This window comes from Scophthalmus maximus, chromosome 4 (assembly GCF_022379125.1).
Source record: "Scophthalmus maximus strain ysfricsl-2021 chromosome 4, ASM2237912v1, whole genome shotgun sequence".
Lineage (NCBI taxonomy): Eukaryota > Metazoa > Chordata > Actinopteri > Pleuronectiformes > Scophthalmidae > Scophthalmus > Scophthalmus maximus.
Window position 1 is genome coordinate 19,214,528 of NC_061518.1, and position 18,567 is coordinate 19,233,094.

The 18,567-nt window shown below is 40.9% G+C and overlaps 5 protein-coding genes and 1 pseudogene across 7 annotated transcripts in view; 4 read left to right on the forward strand and 2 right to left on the reverse strand.

The window, feature by feature from the left end:
- chrna5 (cholinergic receptor, nicotinic, alpha 5) overlaps window positions 1-4,314 on the reverse strand; it is a 28,246-nt gene extending 23,932 nt beyond the window's left edge. The window contains exon 1 of the mRNA XM_035627492.2: window positions 4,128-4,314. The gene's annotated coding sequence lies outside the window, so the exon portion shown is untranslated. The remainder of the gene's footprint in view (window positions 1-4,127) is intronic.
- On the forward strand, window positions 431-2,354 carry LOC118301858 (annotated as a pseudogene).
- LOC118301855 (UDP-glucuronosyltransferase 2C1-like) lies at window positions 3,637-8,565 on the forward strand. 2 transcript variants are annotated; one of them, XM_047331579.1, is made up of 4 exons: window positions 3,637-3,891; window positions 4,901-8,043; window positions 8,246-8,382; window positions 8,476-8,565. In XM_047331579.1, exon 2 carries the CDS (start codon window positions 4,901-4,903, stop codon window positions 6,479-6,481), a length of 1,581 nt encoding a protein of 526 aa, XP_047187535.1. In that variant the 5' UTR covers window positions 3,637-3,891; the 3' UTR covers window positions 6,482-8,043; window positions 8,246-8,382; window positions 8,476-8,565. The 2 variants fall into 2 exon arrangements, with proteins under 2 accessions (XP_047187535.1, XP_035483377.2); XM_035627484.2 differs by having other exon boundaries at window positions 8,246-8,565.
- LOC118301859 (UDP-glucuronosyltransferase 2A1) lies at window positions 7,916-10,370 on the forward strand. Its single transcript, XM_035627489.2, has 2 exons — window positions 7,916-8,043; window positions 8,476-10,370. The coding sequence occupies exon 2, from the start codon at window positions 8,502-8,504 to the stop codon at window positions 10,077-10,079; it is 1,578 nt and encodes a 525-aa protein (XP_035483382.2). The 5' UTR covers window positions 7,916-8,043; window positions 8,476-8,501; the 3' UTR covers window positions 10,080-10,370.
- On the forward strand, window positions 8,526-13,090 carry LOC118301857 (UDP-glucuronosyltransferase 2A1). 2 transcript variants are annotated; one of them, XM_035627487.1, is made up of 2 exons: window positions 8,526-8,657; window positions 11,314-13,090. In XM_035627487.1, the coding sequence occupies exon 2, from the start codon at window positions 11,321-11,323 to the stop codon at window positions 12,896-12,898; it is 1,578 nt and encodes a 525-aa protein (XP_035483380.1). In that variant the 5' UTR covers window positions 8,526-8,657; window positions 11,314-11,320; the 3' UTR covers window positions 12,899-13,090. The 2 variants fall into 2 exon arrangements, with proteins under 2 accessions (XP_035483380.1, XP_035483379.1); XM_035627486.2 differs by lacking the exon at window positions 8,526-8,657 and adding an exon at window positions 10,117-10,889.
- Window positions 13,091-14,851: 1,761 nt separating this feature from the next.
- Window positions 14,852-18,527, reverse strand: LOC118301861 (calcium homeostasis modulator protein 6). The gene is made up of 2 exons (XM_035627495.2): window positions 16,644-18,527; window positions 14,852-16,428 (listed from the first exon to the last, which is right to left on the reverse strand). The coding sequence occupies exons 1-2, from the start codon at window positions 17,106-17,108 to the stop codon at window positions 16,276-16,278; spliced, it is 618 nt and encodes a 205-aa protein (XP_035483388.1). The 5' UTR covers window positions 17,109-18,527; the 3' UTR covers window positions 14,852-16,275.
- Between the last annotated feature and the right edge of the window lie 40 nt (window positions 18,528-18,567).

The window sequence follows — 18,567 nt, forward strand, 5'->3', positions numbered from 1 at the left end:
CCAACATTCTTGGTGACCTAGCCGCCTTGGCCTATCTATTTAAGATGTCTTTTCTGTATGATCTGGGTATTCAAACTTGTTATATTTGAATGATTATTTGTTCATTTCTCAAGGAAAACAAAGATTTCCACCACACAGTAAATTAGCTGTATAACTATTATTATCATGACAAAGATAGTACAAATAAAAAATTAGGGAAGAATGTAAATTCTCGGCTCAGGGAGATGAGGGTTTAACACGGAATGACTGCAGAAATCTTGGCAGTGAACAGCACTCTAATTTCCTAAGAGGCGCCCATTGTGCCATGTCCTTGTGAGGGTAGGCAGAACGAGGTTTTGGAAACAAACAAAAAAATCGCTGTCGCACTGAACAGGCTGCTCTGTCATCCATGTTTGTTTTTTTACATTTCAGGAGTCACCGTTCTAGAATATTTGAAGATGATTCGGTCACTGACTCCCATCATGTCTCTTTTGGCTGTTATTATTCCTGCTGCCCACGGTGGGAAAATTCTGGTGTTTCCAAATGACGGAAGCCACTGGGTGAACATGAAGATACTTGTTGAGGAGCTGCATTCAAGGGGACACACTGTGACGGTAATGCGGGCCGCAGACAGTTGGTACATCAGTGAAATGTCTCCACGTTACAACACCGTCACAGTGGATATTGGTGGCGGTGCAAATGAGAATTTTTTTAAACTCTTTGTCTCAGAAGTAAACGAAGCAAGGGGTCTGTTTGGGCCAAATTAGCTTTAGACCTGGAGTTAAAAGAAAAGTTTTCAGACTTACACAAGAAAGTGTGTGAGGTGGTTGAGTATGTTTTTGAAAATAAGGAATTAATGAAGTCCTTCCAAGATGCCAAGTATGATGTTGTTTTGACTGACCCTGCTCAAGGAGGAGGAGTCATGCTTGCTCACTACCTTGGATTGCCACTAGTGTTTAATGCTCGATGGACGGTTCATGGCGAGGCCCACTTTGCTATTGCACCTTGTCCGCTTTCCTATGTCCCGCTTCCACCTTCAGAACTAACAGATCAAATGACTTTCTTTGAGAGGGTCAAAAACATTTTGTTTTACACCATGAGGATGCATCTGTACAAACAGACAGTTGGACCACATTATTCTGCATTGACCAACCGCTACATTGGCCCAGATGTAGACTACTTCTCCCTGTTTCAGGCAGCAGACTTTTGGCTGATGAGAGTGGACTTTGTGTTTGAGTTCCCCCGTCCCACCAATGCCGAATGTCGTCTACATGGGAGGGTTCCAGTGCAGACCAGCAAAACCTCTGCCTCAACACCTGGAGGATTTTATGCAGAGTTCTGGAGAACATGGAGTCGTCATCATGTCTCTGGGGACTTTTGTGAGTCAACTTCCTGCTGACATGACAAACGAAATCGCTGCAGCTTTTGCCAAATTACCTCAGAAAGTCATCTGGAGGTATAAAGGTGACAGACCAGCCACTCTGGGCAACAACACTTTACTAGTGGACTGGATGCCACAGAATGACCTCCTGGGACATCCAAAGATTAAACTGTTTGTGGCTCATGGGGGAACAAATGGAGTCCAAGAAGCTATTTATCATGGAGTCCCAGTAGTGGGTCTACCTTTGTTCTTTGACCAGTACGACAACCTGCTCCACCTGAAAGAGAGAGGAGGGGCTAAAATTCTTACATTAGCCACAGTGGACGAAGAGAATTTCCTGGAGAATGTACAAGAAGTCCTGAATGAGCCCTCCTACAGGATGAACATGCAGAGACTCTCCTGGCTGCACAGAGATCAGCCAACAACACCACTGGATAAAGCCCTCTTCTGGATAGAGTTCGTCATGAGGCACAGAGGTGCAGCTCATCTGAGAACAGAATCCTACAGACTGCCCTGGCATTCCTACCACTCTGTAGATGTAGTGTTGTTCCTGGTTGGAGTAGTGCTACTTGTGCTCTTATTTATTTTCATCTTGATGAGGTGTTTATACGCGGCACTGTGTAAATCTAACGTGAAACGAGACTAATCATTCAAGGGATTTATATTTATTTCTTTAAAAAAATAATAATAATATCAGCTATCAGTAATCGTCTGCCTCCTACCCTCCTGTGATGACATCACCAGCTCTTTTTGCCTCTACAGAACCTATGCAAAACAATATTTCACCTGTCCCGTCCTAAGTGTATAATCTCTTAATTTTATTCTCGTCTTATCTACTTAGCCTTTATCCTTGTCATTATGTTCCTTGTTCTTATCTCTAATGCAACTTAATTTGTGGTCACTCACAATTTCATTGTATGGGTCTCTGTGCAATGGCAATAAAGGCTTATCTGTATCTCTCTATATCTCCATTAAAAATGATGACTGAATATAAGATCAAGTAGGTTACCAGCTTTTTGAGTGTGTTTGTGTGTGGGGGGGTGTGTGACACACACACACACACACACACATGTAGGAGGATAGAAAGACTGCGTCTTCTGGGATATTAAAGAGGAGGACGTCCAATTACTCCAAGAAATACCCAAGAGGGCCTGGTGGGCGGTAGAGTACAATGAAATTTAATATCACCGGCTGGGTTACAGAAACAGTGTGAAGTTCGAAGGATGAAGAAGTACAGTGGGGAAGGAGGTAATCAGACTTCTGTTTTGAGTTTTTTGACAAGTGTAAGTGTTTATGGCAAAACATAACTGAAAGAAATTTGGTGATAATTGATCTCTGCCTTGGCACATTAAGTGACGTTAAGCCTTTACACGTTAAGCATTTTAGAATGTCCCCTCCGCAGGCTGCAGTCAAGCAAGCAACCACCTCGGAAAATACTGTCAAGCTAGCCCAAACATTGTTTTGAGCTACGTGTTTATACTAGGCATTACGGTAACAGCCGAAATAAGTGATTGCACAAAAAAACATTCCTGAAACATAGAGATTCAGAGATAAACAATAACGTCCTGTTTCAACAGACCAGTTCCACTTCAGGCTGATACCAGACCCCTCCACAGTTCTGATGTGGAATTCCAAATTAAAGCCCTTGAAAATGTCATAATTTAGCCATTTGAATTCAGATTAGAATTACAACTAAACTTCTTGTTTCCACAGACCAGTACCACTTCAGACTGAGAGTAGACTACCCCCCAGTGTAACTAATAAAATCTCAGGATGTTCTGATATGAGATTTCAAAATTAAAGCTCTTGAAAATTTCAGATTCCAGCCATTGTCCCCATTAAAGTAAGATTAAAATTAAAAGGAAAATTCTTGTTTTCACATACCAGTTCCACTTCAGATTGATAACTGACCACGCCACAGTGTTACTCAGACAATATCAGGACATCATGATGTGGACTTTTAAAATGACAGCCCTCTAAAATGTCATATTTGACATTAAGTTTCTTTTCAATGGCAATCTGAATATCAGAGGAAGCACAGCCCAAATATGACATTTTAAAGGGGTGTTTTAAAAGGGCTTTCATTTTCAAATTCCACATCAGAACATTCTGGAATGGTCTGAGTGACTGGGGGTGTTCTTCTGTCAGTCTGAAGCATAGACTGTGGTCTGTGGAAACCGGAAGTTTCCTTTTAATTCTACCCTGAATGTAATGGCGATGATGGCTCATGTAGGGAATTTTCTAGATGTCCCACATCAGAACATCCTGAAGCTGTCTGAGTCACATTTCATATCCATTGATCTTGTTTAATCTCCGAATTTTCTATGTATTTCATGGACGTTTCTTTTATTGTGAAATCCCTTCTTATTTCAGGAAAGTTTATTTTATTGTGAAATCAAGTTTATGGGTGTTACCGTAATGCCTAGTGTAAACACGAGACTCAAAATAGCGCGGGGGCTGGCTGGGCTGCAGACTGAGTCTACCGCTGCATCTGGTCAACTGTGAATACTGACAACACACGGTGGACTGCGGTAAGTAAGAACTTTTACACTTTCTGACAGAACAAACGGTGATTTCTGAGCGAATCAACGCGCTCGACGCGATTCAAACAATAGTTTTTTACGCGAATCATTCAGTTCGACAACGTTAAAAATCAAATACATCAAGATTGTAGTAAACGCCGAGAACCGACGACGCTGAAATCAGCCTCCGATTTGCAGCTTCCGATTGGGAAGTTAAGGGGAAAGTTAAGGGGAACTTAACTCACACTGCTGAGCGACCTGTCCTCCGTTTCTTGCGATGCCCAGATAAAAAAAACACTTGAACTAGACTCGTCAGATCTGGACTAGATCGTCACAGATTTGTGAATCCTGTATTCTATTCATGGAAATGCAAACAAAAAACAAAAGAAAAGGGCGATAACACAGCTTTTTCACCTCTGGACCACACAGGGGTGCTTGGTGTTAAAAAGGACATCTGAGAGGCACAATGATTTTTAGCTGTTGCTGTTCCCAGCCAAATAGAGGAGCCCACAACTCAAACTAGTAGGCTTCGTAATGCCTGCTCTCACTTCATCATGATGATGCACTGTTAATGCTTTTCAATTTCAATTTTTTTCATCCGTTTTGCTGCAGCAGAAGTGATATGAAATTCTCCAACATACAGATATAAGAGTTTGAACTTATTAAAAAAAATGTTGCAATGGTGGAAAATTGCAAACTATTTTGAATACATAACATAAGCAAGAAATAACATTGATGATGGGTCATGAGCAGCTTGCAGCTCTATTATTGGCATTCACATATGTGTTAAGTCACTTATGATGCAATCATGTTTTGGTCCATAAATATAACTCTACACCCCTTTTACATAGACAGTATTGACTTTTACTAGAGCAAGAGTAACTGATATGACATTCTAAAAATACATTTAAAAAAGATTTATGAGTATTAATGTTTGTGTTGAGTCTCGTTGAAATTTCCATTGTTGTGACATGTTCTTAACTTTGTTTAACTGATTTTTATATTGTTATCATTTAAGATGAGGCTGATCTACTGCTGCAGTTCTTTGCTCCTGCTCCTTCTCATTCCCATAGTTTGTCAAGCTGGAAACATCTTGGTTGTTCCCATGGAAGGCAGCCACTGGTTAAACATGGATATTCTACTTAAAGCTCTGCACTCAAGAGGACACAATATAACCATCCTGCGTACTAGCAGAAGCTGGTACATTCCAGACAACTCCTCTGATTACAGCATTGTCACAGTCCAAACGGAGAAGAGCTTGGATCAGGAATTCATCACAAATATCGTATCTATGGGCATTGAATATGAGAGGGGGACTATTTCCTTACCAACTTTTCTTCACATGCATGTAGTTTTGTTTGGCCAAATGATTGAACTTCACGAAACAGTGGGTGAATTTGTATCGAAAACTATAGATGACCAAGAGTTGGTGAGAAACCTGAAAGACAGCAAGTTTGACCTGTTACTCACTGACCCCTGCTGGGGAGGTGGAGTCATTTTGGCCAAATATTTGAATCTTCCTTTGGTTTACAACGTTCGCTGGCTGGTAGTTGGAGAAGCTCATCTTGCTATTGCTCCTTCACCTATATCATATGTTCCCATAACAGGATCTGGCAACACTGATAAAATGAACATTTTACAAAGAGTTAAAAACATGGGCATCTATCTCTTAACCCAAACACAATACCACTTGGTGGTTAAGCAAACTTACCAGAGGATATGTGACAAATATCTTGGGCCTGATATTGAATATCACCAGTTGGTGCTGAACGCAGACATTTGGTTGATGAGAACTGACTTTGTGTTTGAGTATCCACGTCCAACTATGCCTAATGTTGTGTACATGGGAGGGTTCCACTGTAGACCTGCAAAACCACTTCCTGAACACTTGGAGGAGTTTGTGCAGAGCTCTGGCGACCATGGAGTCATCATCATGTCTCTGGGGACTTTTGTGAGTCAACTTCCTGCTGACATGACAAACGAAATCGCTGCAGCTTTTGCCAAATTACCTCAGAAAGTCATCTGGAGGCATAAAGGTGACAGACCAGCCACTCTGGGCAACAACACTTTACTAGTGGACTGGATGCCACAGAATGACCTCCTGGGACATCCAAAGATTAAACTGTTTGTGGCTCATGGAGGAACCAATGGAGTCCAAGAAGCTATTTATCATGGAGTCCCAGTAGTGGGTCTACCTTTGTTCTTTGACCAGTACGACAACCTGCTCCGCCTGAAAGAGAGAGGAGGGGCTAAAATTCTTACATTAGCCACAGTGGACGAAGAGAACTTCCTGGAGAATGTACAAGAAGTCCTGAATGAGCCCTCCTACAGGATGAACATGCAGAGACTCTCCTGGCTGCACAGAGATCAGCCAACAACACCACTGGATAAAGCCCTCTTCTGGATAGAGTTCGTCATGAGGCACAAAGGTGCAGCTCATCTGAGAACAGAATCCTACAGACTGCCCTGGTATTCCTACCACTCTGTAGATGTAGTGTTGTTCCTGGTTGGAGCAGTGCTACTTGTGCTCTTATTTATTTTCATCTTGATGAGGTGTTTATACGCGGCACTGTGTAAATCTAAAGTGAAACGAGACTAATTCAGGGGACTGATATCAGTGCAAATGATGACTTTGACAGCCAAACAAGGGTAGGATTTGTACAGGCAGTTTGCAATATGCCTTTTCACTTAGTTTCATATTGAAGTATGTGGTTTCAATTTCTCATATAATCATGTATTAACATATACTCTGTTTAAATTGTGTTTCTGGTATGTGGAAAAGACTGTTTACGAGATGTAATAATTAGTTGAGCCTGGGGTAGAAAAGCAGATGAGGGAAGTGTGGTTTAGAAGGGGTTAATGAACAGCTGGTTTTATTAGGGGTAGTAAGACATTTGGGCAGGGAAGAAGGATTCAGGGAGATGATGAGGCCAACATTCTTGGTGACCTAGCCGCCTTGGCCTATCTATTTAAGATGTCTTTTCTGTATGATCTGGGTATTCAAACTTGTTATATTTGAATGATTATTTGTTCATTTCTCAAGGAAAACAAAGATTTCCACCACACAGTAAATTAGCTGTATAACTATTATGATCATGACAAAGATAGTACAAATAAAAAATTAGGGAAGAATGTAAATTTACTAAAAAACAAAACAAATTCATGCTTTGTATATAAATGTGTGGGTTTTGGAGCCATATGTATATATATATATATATATATATATATTTTTTTTTTTGTGAGTGTGACTGTGTGTGAGATAATTGTATGTTGTTTTTTGTATGTGCTCCTGTGATGTTGTGCCACACCCTCTTCTGTAGCACACATGTCACAGCCTGTTTTTTTTCAAATGCAGATAATAGGGGCTGCATTCCTGCATTCAACATGACTCATCTGAGTGTGATCAACATGTTCTAAGAGGTAGAGTCATGACCTCAAGTGTCTTTAAATATTCTTTGCTGCTTGTTAATGCTCTTTTGTACTTTGCCATTACTTCAATTCTAATATAAAGTGTAATGCAGGTATGAGCATGGTAAACACTTTTCCTATGAATTCATGAGTTTTGCCCCATTGCACCATAAAGAGTAAAAGTCCCTGAAAGACACTTTCAGGAGAAAGGGTGTTCAATGTCATAAGTTGAGCAGAACTGTTGTCAGGAGTGAAGCAAAAATTAAAAATAATGTCATTTTCCAGCTCCACATTCACACAAATGTCACTCTTAGTTTCGCATAGATAACAACATGTTGTCCTTTTTGATTGCTAAAAGGTTTGTTCATGTGTTATTGAAATTATAGTTTGTGGTGCAAATCTAATGTTGTTCAAAGGAAATTAAACTTGCAGTATGAATAAACGGAAACCTGTTTTTTTTTTAAACTTTTTTTTATCTTATTAGTAGCTGTGATAAAGAATGCCACACAGCAGTTGACAGAATATAGAGCACGGACTGCGCGAAAGCAAACCACATACAATAAGTTTCCTGTTGATGACATTGCAGTTCTGACAAGGATCTCATGTAACTGCCATGAGGGTGGGACAAACGAAACCAGGAAGTGTTTTATAGGATCACCACTTTGACTGTTTTGAGGGAGTTGACATTAGTGGAAAAAACTTTTTCACTGCAAGCTTTGGAATTTAAAGACTGCTTTGGTTTCGGGGAAAAGGGTAAGGGATCTTTTTTTGACATTTGTTTCTATCTTTTGTTAGCTGATCTTACCAGGTGGAATTATAGATTTTATTTAATCATGATCGCTGCTGTAGGAGTTAGACATTTTAACAGCAAGAAAAGAGGTGCATGGGATTTGTTATATGTGCAAACATTGTGCGTGCTCATTGAGGAAAGCTCTTGAATATTTCCTTTATGCAGATTGAACACATTTATGGTGATAACAACACCTCGGCTCAGGGAGATGAGGGTTTAACACGGAATGACTGCAGAAATCTTGGCAGTGAACAGCACTCTAATTTCCTAAGAGGCGCCCATTGTGCCATGTCCTTGTGAGGGTAGGCAGAACGAGGTTTTGCATACAAACAAAAAAATCGCTGTCGCACTGAACAGGCTGCTCTGTCATCCATGTTTGTTTTTTTACATTTCAGGAGTCACCGTTCTAGAAGATTTGAAGATGATTCGGTCACTGACTCGCATCATGTCTCTTTTGGCTGTTATTATTCCTGCTGCCCACGGTGGGAAAATTCTGGTGTTTCCAAATGACGGAAGCCACTGGGTGAACATGAAGATACTTGTTGAGGAGCTGCATTCAAGGGGACACACTGTGACGGTAATGCGGGCCGCAGACAGTTGGTACATCAGTGAAATGTCTCCACATTACAACACCGTCACAGTGGATATTGCTGGTGGTGCAAATGAGGATTTTTTTAAACTCTTTGTCTCAGAAGTTATTAAAATTAAACGAAGCAAGGGGTCTGTTTGGGCCCAATTAGCTCTAGACCTGGAGTTAAAAGAAAAGTTTTCAGACTTACACAAGAAAGTGTGTGAGGTGGTTGAGTATGTTTTTGAAAATAAGGAATTAATGAAGTCCTTCCAAGATGCCAAGTATGATGTTGTTTTGACTGACCCTGCTCAAGGAGGAGGAGTCATGCTTGCTCACTACCTTGGATTGCCACTAGTGTTTAATGCTCGATGGACGGTTCATGGCGAGGCCCACTTTGCTATTGCACCTTCTCCGCTTTCCTATGTCCCGCTTCCACCTTCAGAACTAACAGATCAAATGACTTTCTTTGAGAGGGTCAAAAACATTTTGTTTTACACCATGAGGATGCATCTGTACAAACAGACAGTTGGACCACATTATTCTGCATTGACCAACCGCTACATTGGCCCAGATGTAGACTACTTCTCCCTGTTTCAAGCAGCAGACTTGTGGCTGATGAGAGTGGACTTTGTGTTTGAGTTCCCCCGTCCCACCATGCCGAATGTTGTGTACATGGGAGGGTTCCAGTGCAGACCAGCAAAACCTCTGCCTCAACACCTGGAGGATTTTGTGCAGAGTTCTGGAGAACACGGAGTCGTCATCATGTCTCTGGGGACTTTGATTGGAGAGCTCCCCCCTGACTTAGCCGATGAGATCGCTGCAGCTTTTGCTAAATTACCTCAGAAAGTCATCTGGAGGCATAAAGGTGACAGACCAGCCACTCTGGGCAATAACACTTTACTAGTGGACTGGATGCCACAGAACGACCTCCTGGGACATCCAAAGATTAAACTGTTTGTGGCACATGGAGGAACTAATGGAATTTATGAGGCTATATATCATGGGGTTCCAATTGTAGGCATTCCCATTGTGTTTGATCAAGCTGATAACCTCTCCAGACTGAGAGCAAAGGGAACAGCAAAGGTTATAGATATTTTTCAATTAGATAGGGAAACATTTCAGTCTGCCATACAGGAAGTCCTGAATGAGCCCTCGTACAGAATGAACATGCAGAGACTCTCCTGGCTGCACAGAGATCAGCCAACAACACCACTGGATAAAGCCCTCTTCTGGATAGAGTTTGTCATGAGGCACAAAGGTGCAGCTCATCTGAGAACAGAGTCCTACAGACTGCCCTGGTATTCCTACCACTCTGTAGATGTAGTGTTGTTTTTGCTAACAGTTGCACTGGTTGTTTTGTTATTATTTGTTGGGTTGGTACGGTCGTGCTTCAGATTGTGTTTGAAAAGAAAAGTGAAATCCGACTAACGAGGAAGGATTCATTATTAATTTTCATTCCGACTAATATGTTACAGTCAGTTTGGAGGACGAGTGGAAAACTGAGAGAGTATATGTTTTACTTTTGGATTTTACTTTGAGTCTACTGATACTTTCCCGACTTAAAATGTATTTTTAAAAAAAATCAGTTTTGACAACCAACTTTGCTGTATGAAATCTGTTGGATTATTTTGACTAAAGTTGAATCAATTTAACATTTACTTTTGACAAACCAGTAGAAAGTCTGAAAACTCAGAAAATAAAAACTACCACAGTTTTTAACTTATCTATATTCAATGTGTATGCTAAATTAAAAACTACATTCAAGAAAAAACTAATCTAAATGTTGATACCTTAACCGAGAACAGTGTTTGCTGTTCAGTCATTAACAGTAGTGTTCCAGGCTGTTGAAGTCAAATAGCAGCTATTAAATAAAAAATAAATCATTTTTCAGAAGACAAGACAACACACATGTGGAAGCATTGCAAACTGTAGTGTCACAGCCTCAACCTTTTATGTACCTAACTTAACACTTAAGACAGGAAAATTAATGCGGCAGTTTTCAAATTTCTTGTTTTGTGGTCTTTTATTTTTGTTACTGCTACTTGCATAACAGTTTAACTCCATGGACAACCTTTGCTCCATATCACACTTTCTTATCACCTGTGTATTTAAGAACTTTAAATTGCAGTAGCATGTCTCAAAGTCCTTCCAGGTCGGACCCTGGAAGAACTAGCATTCATTGTGCTCTCTGGCAAAGGACAAGACAGTTGTTGTTTTTTACACCGCCGGCCAGTTAAGGTAATGTTAGCATTTTAAAATCTTTTGCCAACAGGAATTACTGATGCAGAAGCCAATCTGGGATTAGAATTTATATGTATTTAATTTCATTACTGTCTGTACTATAGCTAATTTTTAACTGTATGATATATTTTATACATGTTCAAATGGTTTTGATTCTCTCAGGTATAGTTGCAATGGCTACCACGCTCACACACGCACACACACACACGCACACACACGCTGTGTACATTCTACTGCAACAATATAAAAGGCAAGAACACAAGATATAGATAGAGCGAATACTGTATAAGGCATGTGACAGAGTTGCTTTGACACATATCTTTGATATTATCTACCGCTTTGATGAAAATCTTACTTGTATTGAAAATTATGCATTTGTTTAGATATGATCTAAGGTACACTGTTTTTTTCCCAACTTTAGAACAACAATGAATTGTCCCTGGGTGTGGATCACTTTCTGTGTGACCTGTTCAACTATGGTTTATGGTGGGAAAGTACTTGTTTTGCCAGTGGACGGGAGCCACTGGGTGAACATGAAGGTCATTATAGAGGAACTATTCTCAAGAGGCCATCAGGTTACTGTTCTGCGATCATTCAACAGCTGGTACATCAAGGAAACCTCCGCATTTTATACTTCAGTCACACTGAATACCGAGTCTGGATTTGATGAAGACCTCATAACCACATTTGTGACCCAGTTGCTGGAAATCCAGAGGGAAGGAAAGTCTGCCTGGACACGTTTTAAACTGGAAATGGAACAATCAAAAAAGGCCTGTGAGATACACGAGAAAACATGCAGAATGCTTGAACAGCTTTTCGAAGACAAAGACCTGATAAAGTCACTACAGGATGCAAATTACGACCTCTTCCTAACAGACCCTGCTATCCCAGGGGGTGTTTTACTTGCCCACTACCTCAGGTTACCTCTTGTTTTTAATGTCAGATGGACTAGTCAAGGCGAAGGGCATTTTTCAATTGCACCTTCTCCTTTATCTTATGTGCCAATGACAGGAACCGAGCTATCAGATAAAATGAGCTTTCTCGAGAGAGTTCTTAACATTGCTATTTTTGGCTTCACAGAATATCAAATTGCACAGTACATCTTTCCAAGTTATGATGCCTTGATTAAAAAATATCTAGGTCCAGATGCCGACTTTTTATCTCTGTTTCAAGCAGCAGACTTGTGGCTGATGAGAGTGGACTTTGTGTTTGAGTTCCCCCGTCCCACCATGCCGAATGTTGTCTATATGGGAGGGTTCCAGTGCAGACCAGCAAAACCTCTGCCTCAACACCTGGAGGATTTTGTGCAGAGTTCTGGAGAACACGGGGTCGTCATCATGTCTCTGGGGACTTTGATTGGAGAGCTCCCCCCTGACTTAGCCGATGAGATCGCTGCAGCTTTTGCTAAATTACCTCAGAAAGTCATCTGGAGGCATAAAGGTGACAGACCAGCCACTCTGGGCAACAACACTTTACTAGTGGACTGGATGCCACAGAATGACCTCCTGGGACATCCAAAGATTAAACTGTTTGTGGCTCATGGAGGAACCAATGGAGTTCAAGAGGCAATCTACCATGGAGTTCCTATACTGGGACTTCCATTGATTTTTGATCAACGTGATAATCTATTCAGAATTGAAGTCAGAGGAGCAGGAAAGATAGTTAATTTTTTTACTTTGAATGAAGACATTTTCTATCAGGGTATTCAGGAAGTCCTGAATGAGCCCTCCTACAGGATGAACATGCAGAGACTCTCCAGGCTGCACAGAGATCAGCCAATGAAGCCACTGGACAGCGCCCTCTTCTGGATAGAGTTTGTCATGAGACACAAAGGTGCAGCTCATCTGAGAACAGAGTCCTACAGACTGCCCTGGTATTCCTACCACTCTGTAGATGTGATGCTGCTCTTAGTTGGAGTTGTGCTGATTATTTTGGGCGCCTTTGCTGCCTTAATAAGGTGTTTGTGCTGTAAACTCTGTCTTAGAACAAAGGGTAAATGTGATTAAAACAAAAAAAATCTATGTTGCACTCAAACTAAAATTTAAACAAATACGTCTTGTTATATATGTCCTTGCAATATGTGAAACATGATAATGGTGGCTTACTTAGACTGTGATTTTATGGGGATAATATAAATACATTTCCAATATGTAGCAATTAGTGTTGGTGTGATTCTATTAAAAAAATGGAAATCTAAATAATTCTGTGCTTTATAATTATTTATTTTATCCACAATAATGAACACATATGATGAAGGATGATTATATTTGCCTCACTATATTCTTACATTATTGTTATTTCAGGTTCTCATGGTATTCAAACATTTCATACCTCCGCTGTGTGAGGTTGGCAAGTACTTTACTCAAAAAATATACATACTCAAATGCACATTCAATGTGAGCCCTCGATATCTGCTTTAAAAATTTATTTCAAACTGCTTACTGCTCGTCCTCTCTAATTAGCATAGTGGATAGAACCTCAGCATATGTAAAGATTTTTTAAGTTCACTCTCATGCAAATCTAACACAATATAGTTCAATTTTACATTTTTAAATGGTGACATCCTTTCTTTAGTGTTGCAGCAGTTTTGAGGATGTATGTTCTTACATTGTCCAAGCCACGTATTGGCTTGTATGAATTTAAACATCAAATTGCACACACAAAGATTGAGGCGACATGCCAGTGTTATAATGGCCCCATACATGTTGTTAACACTGGGCTTTGTGTGTGTGTCAATGTGTATATTTTGGGCTGTATCTTGATAGCCTAATCTTGCTTTTTTCCTGCAACATATTCAATTACATTAATTTCACTGTTGATGAGAATGTTTCGATCAACATAATTTGTTGTTAGTGTTTTAGATGACGCTAAATGCTAAAATTTGATGAAGACGTTGCATCAATTTTGAACACTTTCCACTAATATAGCATTCATAATTTCTGCTAGTTTTAATCTGGAATGGCATGTGCGCTATGAAAAGGAAATGCAACAATTTCACTTGTTTACTTATTTCCCCTGGCTCTAACTATCAACACAATAATGTTGCTATTGTTATGCATTCAATGCATGAAAAACACAGAGCGAAGGGGTGAATAAAATGTTTTTTCCACAAGGGATATTACCTACAACATGGCACAAAAATGTACTGTATAGTTAGAATGCATTTTAAGTCAACTAAATAAATAGTGTAAAGGACATAAAGCCAGCTGATCTTTACTCAACCACTATGGGCTGTGGGTCTATCATCAATTACCTATACATTTAATACATTGCAGTAATATTTGCCTTTACATAATAAAGGAACAACTGGCTTGGGACTTTCAGGTGACAAAACAAACTTTGTACTAAAGCTTTTAGCTTGGGTTTACATATGTTTGCATATGAATACGACACCCTGCGGTATCTAAAAGTGCAGAGAGTGAAGGGGATAAGGACAGCAACTCCCCAAGGGCCATACAACAAGTCTTGAATAAGCCCCGCCACAGGATGAACATACACGGTCTGCCCCAATTTTCTACACGTAATGGGCTTAACTGGGGCTTTAGCAATGTTGTAAATACTAAGTAATACAAGTCACAACCAAGCTAACGTTGACCGACCTATAGAGAATCTCCAGGCTGCCGGGGGGGGGGGGGGGGGGGGGGGGGTGTCAAATCAACCAGTCTCTTGTGGACAGAGGAAAGTTATAAGACACACAGGAGCTGCTAACCTGTGTGTCTGAAAGTCTTTCTATTCTTCTGTGCAGACATGATTATTTTTGAAGCATGTGCTACTCTGATTATTTGCAGATTTCTTTTTTTCAAATGGCCCATGTCTCAGCTTTGTCAAGGAATTGAATTTGTGATATTTGCTTGTGAGTTATTTGTGAGTTCATCTCACTAAGAAAAACTAAAATTCCCAGGACTATAGGTTTGTGAGGGGTTTGCTATGAAGACGTGACTGTACAAAATCCCTGAGGGTTTTTTACTTCAATAAATAAATAATTTTATTACAAAACAATAATTAAAAAAACAACATTTGTACAGATTTTGTGTCTACATCCTACTTCCGGCTAGTTGCAGCCATGATAGAAAACATCATACACATGGTTTTACATCTGTAGCGATCAGACAGGTACGTCATTAGGAGTATCAGTTCAGTCAGAAACATCACTGGTTGGTAGGTTTAGACTTGATGACTACATACGTCTGGAGATAATTTCATTTTGGAAACCCACATACCTCAAACAACAGTTCAAGTCAACTAATAGTAGTCAAATCAATATAAGCTGCCTGTTGGATTCCACGTCTTAATATAGCCAATATAAAAGGCACAGAGAGACTTAGAGCAGTTCTGACTGAGTATCTCAGAGCTGCTGGCTGACAATTCATGTCTAAAAACTCCTGACGTGACAAAGTGAAATATCACTTTAAAGTAATAGATAGACATTTTGGGTAACGCACTTATTGTCTTTCTTGCCCTGTGAGATGAGATCAATACCACTGTTATATCTATACACCAAATATGAAGCTGGAATCCACGGTCAGTTAGCTTAACTTAACATAAAGACTGGAAAAAGCTGTCCCAGTTCAGGGGTTGCATCTTTGGGAAGACATTCTCCCATCATAGACTGTGATGGGCGAACATTCTAGTTTACGGAGGATTTCCTATTTATTCTCAGCTGTTGTTATACTTGTGCCTTTAAAGTGATTCCATATTGATTCATTACTGGCGTGCAAAGTAAGGACCCAGCTGTATAATTCTTTGTTGCAGAAAACACAGGAATGATGAGAGAGCCTTGCTGTGACACTGTGATGTAGACAATCTTCAAGTGCAGCCTTTGAAGGAAGTGAGACGCAGCTTTTTTTCTTGGCCAGCCACAGAAACTTTTAGAAGTCTCTGCCGGTTGCCTTGTGACTGCACATAACCACCCGTAGAACAGAATGATCAAATAGGTTTGGTGTGGATCAAACAAATGGGGTGAGTTACTGCCTTTAAGAGGTGCTGGAAGGGGATTTTATTTGCCTTTTGAAATACTCAGACTGGATGAATCCCCCCTAATTCCAGTCTTCAGGCTATGCTAAGCTAACCGACTGCTGGCTGTATGGTTTCATAATTACTGGACATGAGATTGGCATCAATTCTTTATCATCTAGTTCTCAGCAAAAAGCGACTAAGTGTAACTATTGTTTCACAGACAGGTCAAACCAATAACTCCTGGTGTATCAGACGAGCACCAGCACAGCTACTGGTACACATTAGCTGGCAATACAGAGAAAACAAAATAATCACTGTTTTCAATTATATCGATATTCACGCAGTGAATATCATAATGAAGTCCGTTCACGGTATTTACAAAATGTCTGTGCCGGCAGGGTAGGTGAGGTGGGCAGTGTAAGTCTTCTCACGACGTCCTGGTCCGTAGAGAGCTCATCCTGAGCACAGTGAGCTCAGCTACATCTGCATCCTGCATGTCCACCTCTTGTTGGCAGCTTTCTCTGATTACATACACTACGAGACCCACACAGATGAAAATGAGGAGGACTATGCCTATAACCTGGGGCACAAAAGAGTGAAGCAACGCTTTGTTTAGTAGGAACCGACAGAAAAGGTGTATTTTTGCTTAACACACCCTGATAACTGAGCTATATTATTATTTTACAAAGGGTGATAGCTTTACATTATGAATATACTAATACTGCTCCGAGAGGAAGGTGTTTTCACTCCACTTATTCCAATAACCTTCTGCAAATAAGAAAATATTCAACTCACCTGAGAAAAAACAAAAAGCTGCTGCGAGCGGAGCATTAGTTCTTGTGGGGTGACATCTCCCTCACTAATTGGCTCACACCACTTCTGCGGAGCTGCCTTGTCAACTATTACAAATCTACCCTCCCAGTCCGTCATAGCACAAGCGAAATATTGGCCATCGAGGAACAACAAAATCAGCCACACGATTGCGGGAACAAAACTGGAGAGGGAAACAGTTTTCCGGCACCACGTATCACATCTGCATCCTTGAATGATCAGCATCAAGGTGAAGGCCATGACAGCAGGAATGATGAAGAATGCTGATGAAAACACTCCGTTCCATGTAGGGTTGCAAGGACACTCAAACTCCAGCTCCACCAGCTTCTCTAGTCCCATGAGGATAAAGCCAAACGCCACATTTGACACCAGAGGACTGTTGCTAAGTTCATTTTTCAGCCTGGTAAGCCATTGTTGTCTACTTTCCATACTAGATTGACCGAAAAATGAAAACAGTCGTTGTAAAAAGCCCAAAAGAGGGTCCACCGTTGTGAACACATTGGCAACAGCTAAGTGATGCGTAATTAACGCATCCAGGGGTAAGATTTCCCCTCGGGCAAAATGCCACACTTCCACTCTGATTGGTTTTGGACAAAGGAGGGAGTGCCGTCTGCTCTGACATTTCTCCAGCCGATTGGTCTGTGCAAGTTTTCAGGTGGGGTTACATTTTAAATGTGGTCTACCACAGACAAACTGGAGGGAGGGCTGTAAAGTGGAGGGAAGATTGTTCTGCAGTTGAGCACAAACTGACCCTCTGCAACAGTCCCGCAGAAAACACATGCGTGGAGGTGTAAGCATGTACCAAAGCGTGCGGCTTTACGTTGAAGTATCAAGGGACTGGCCCAAAATTACATAAAAAACTAAACAAATACAGCCATTTCTATAGTTAATAAGACATGAAACTACATAAAGGACGCATAGTTTACCTATTGAACCAACAAACGTGGTTATAAATGTATCCAGTGCACACGTATGTTTTTTTTCTTCCTTTTTCAAATAATCTGCAGTTTTAAAATAGAAATGAGAGGCATGCAGACCCTTTTTCAGTTTACCTTGACTGGCCACATGAGGTCGCCCGTGCAGCAGCGCAGACTAACGATACGAGCGGCTTACACAGGAGGCCATGTTGATCTTCCAAGGGGCTGTGGTACATGCAGCCCGAGAACACCCAGGCCGCTGATGTGATGACATAATTTAAAAAATGACCTCGGTGAGCTCAAGAGCATCGCCATAATGTCCTCACATTGAAACCGAACGAGAGCGAGTATTCAGGCACTGTGAAACATGCATGGGGGATGCAGGGTGCTGCCAACTGCAGCAGTGCCGTTCATCTATATAACCACTCCAATTTGTTTATATATATAAATTTATAAATGGCCTCAAATCTCGCTTTAAGATTGGTCCCCAGCTCTACAGATTTGGCACATCTGCCTTGAATACTTCATTTAAATCATCTGACACTTTCTGAAGCATCAATATTGCAAGATAGAGTTCAGAAATAATAGAGGTTATTAGTAGTGCAGTTGCCGACAGTTCAGTCAATGCTGTTTGAGGAACACCTTCTTCCTCCAAATGGCAGATGACGGAGATGTGCGCCCTGTCATCCCATAAAGATTCCACGACAAGGAGATGACGGCCGAGGAGCGACACAATAACTGCCCGAGTTCACAAACAACAATAATTACATACGTGTTGTATGCGTGTATGTGTGCGCGCGCGTGTCTTTCTCTGTGCGTGTGTTTTATCCCTCATCCACGGTCTTGGGCGCATAGGGCACGCGCAGGTTGTCGTTGCTGCCGTCGGTGTCCTACCAGCATCTGTTCCTTTTTTGGGGGGGTGGGGGGGGGGGAGTGGGTATTAAAAATAGACCGGTGTTGGAAACAGACTA

Excerpts from the sequence above, each read along its gene's own strand:
- LOC118301861 (XM_035627495.2), bottom strand. The coding sequence starts at position 17,108 with ATGGAAAGTAGACAACAATGGCTTACCAGGCTGAAAAATGAACTTAGC. Across the intron at positions 16,429-16,643 it reads AGCTTTTTGTTTTTTCTCAG|GTTATAGGCATAGTCCTCCT; the intron begins GTGAGTTGAATA and ends TTTGTGCCCCAG.
- LOC118301855 (XM_035627484.2), top strand. The coding sequence starts at position 4,901 with ATGAGGCTGATCTACTGCTGCAGTTCTTTGCTCCTGCTCCTTCTCATT.
- LOC118301859 (XM_035627489.2), top strand. The coding sequence starts at position 8,502 with ATGATTCGGTCACTGACTCGCATCATGTCTCTTTTGGCTGTTATTATT.
- LOC118301857 (XM_035627487.1), top strand. The coding sequence starts at position 11,321 with ATGAATTGTCCCTGGGTGTGGATCACTTTCTGTGTGACCTGTTCAACT.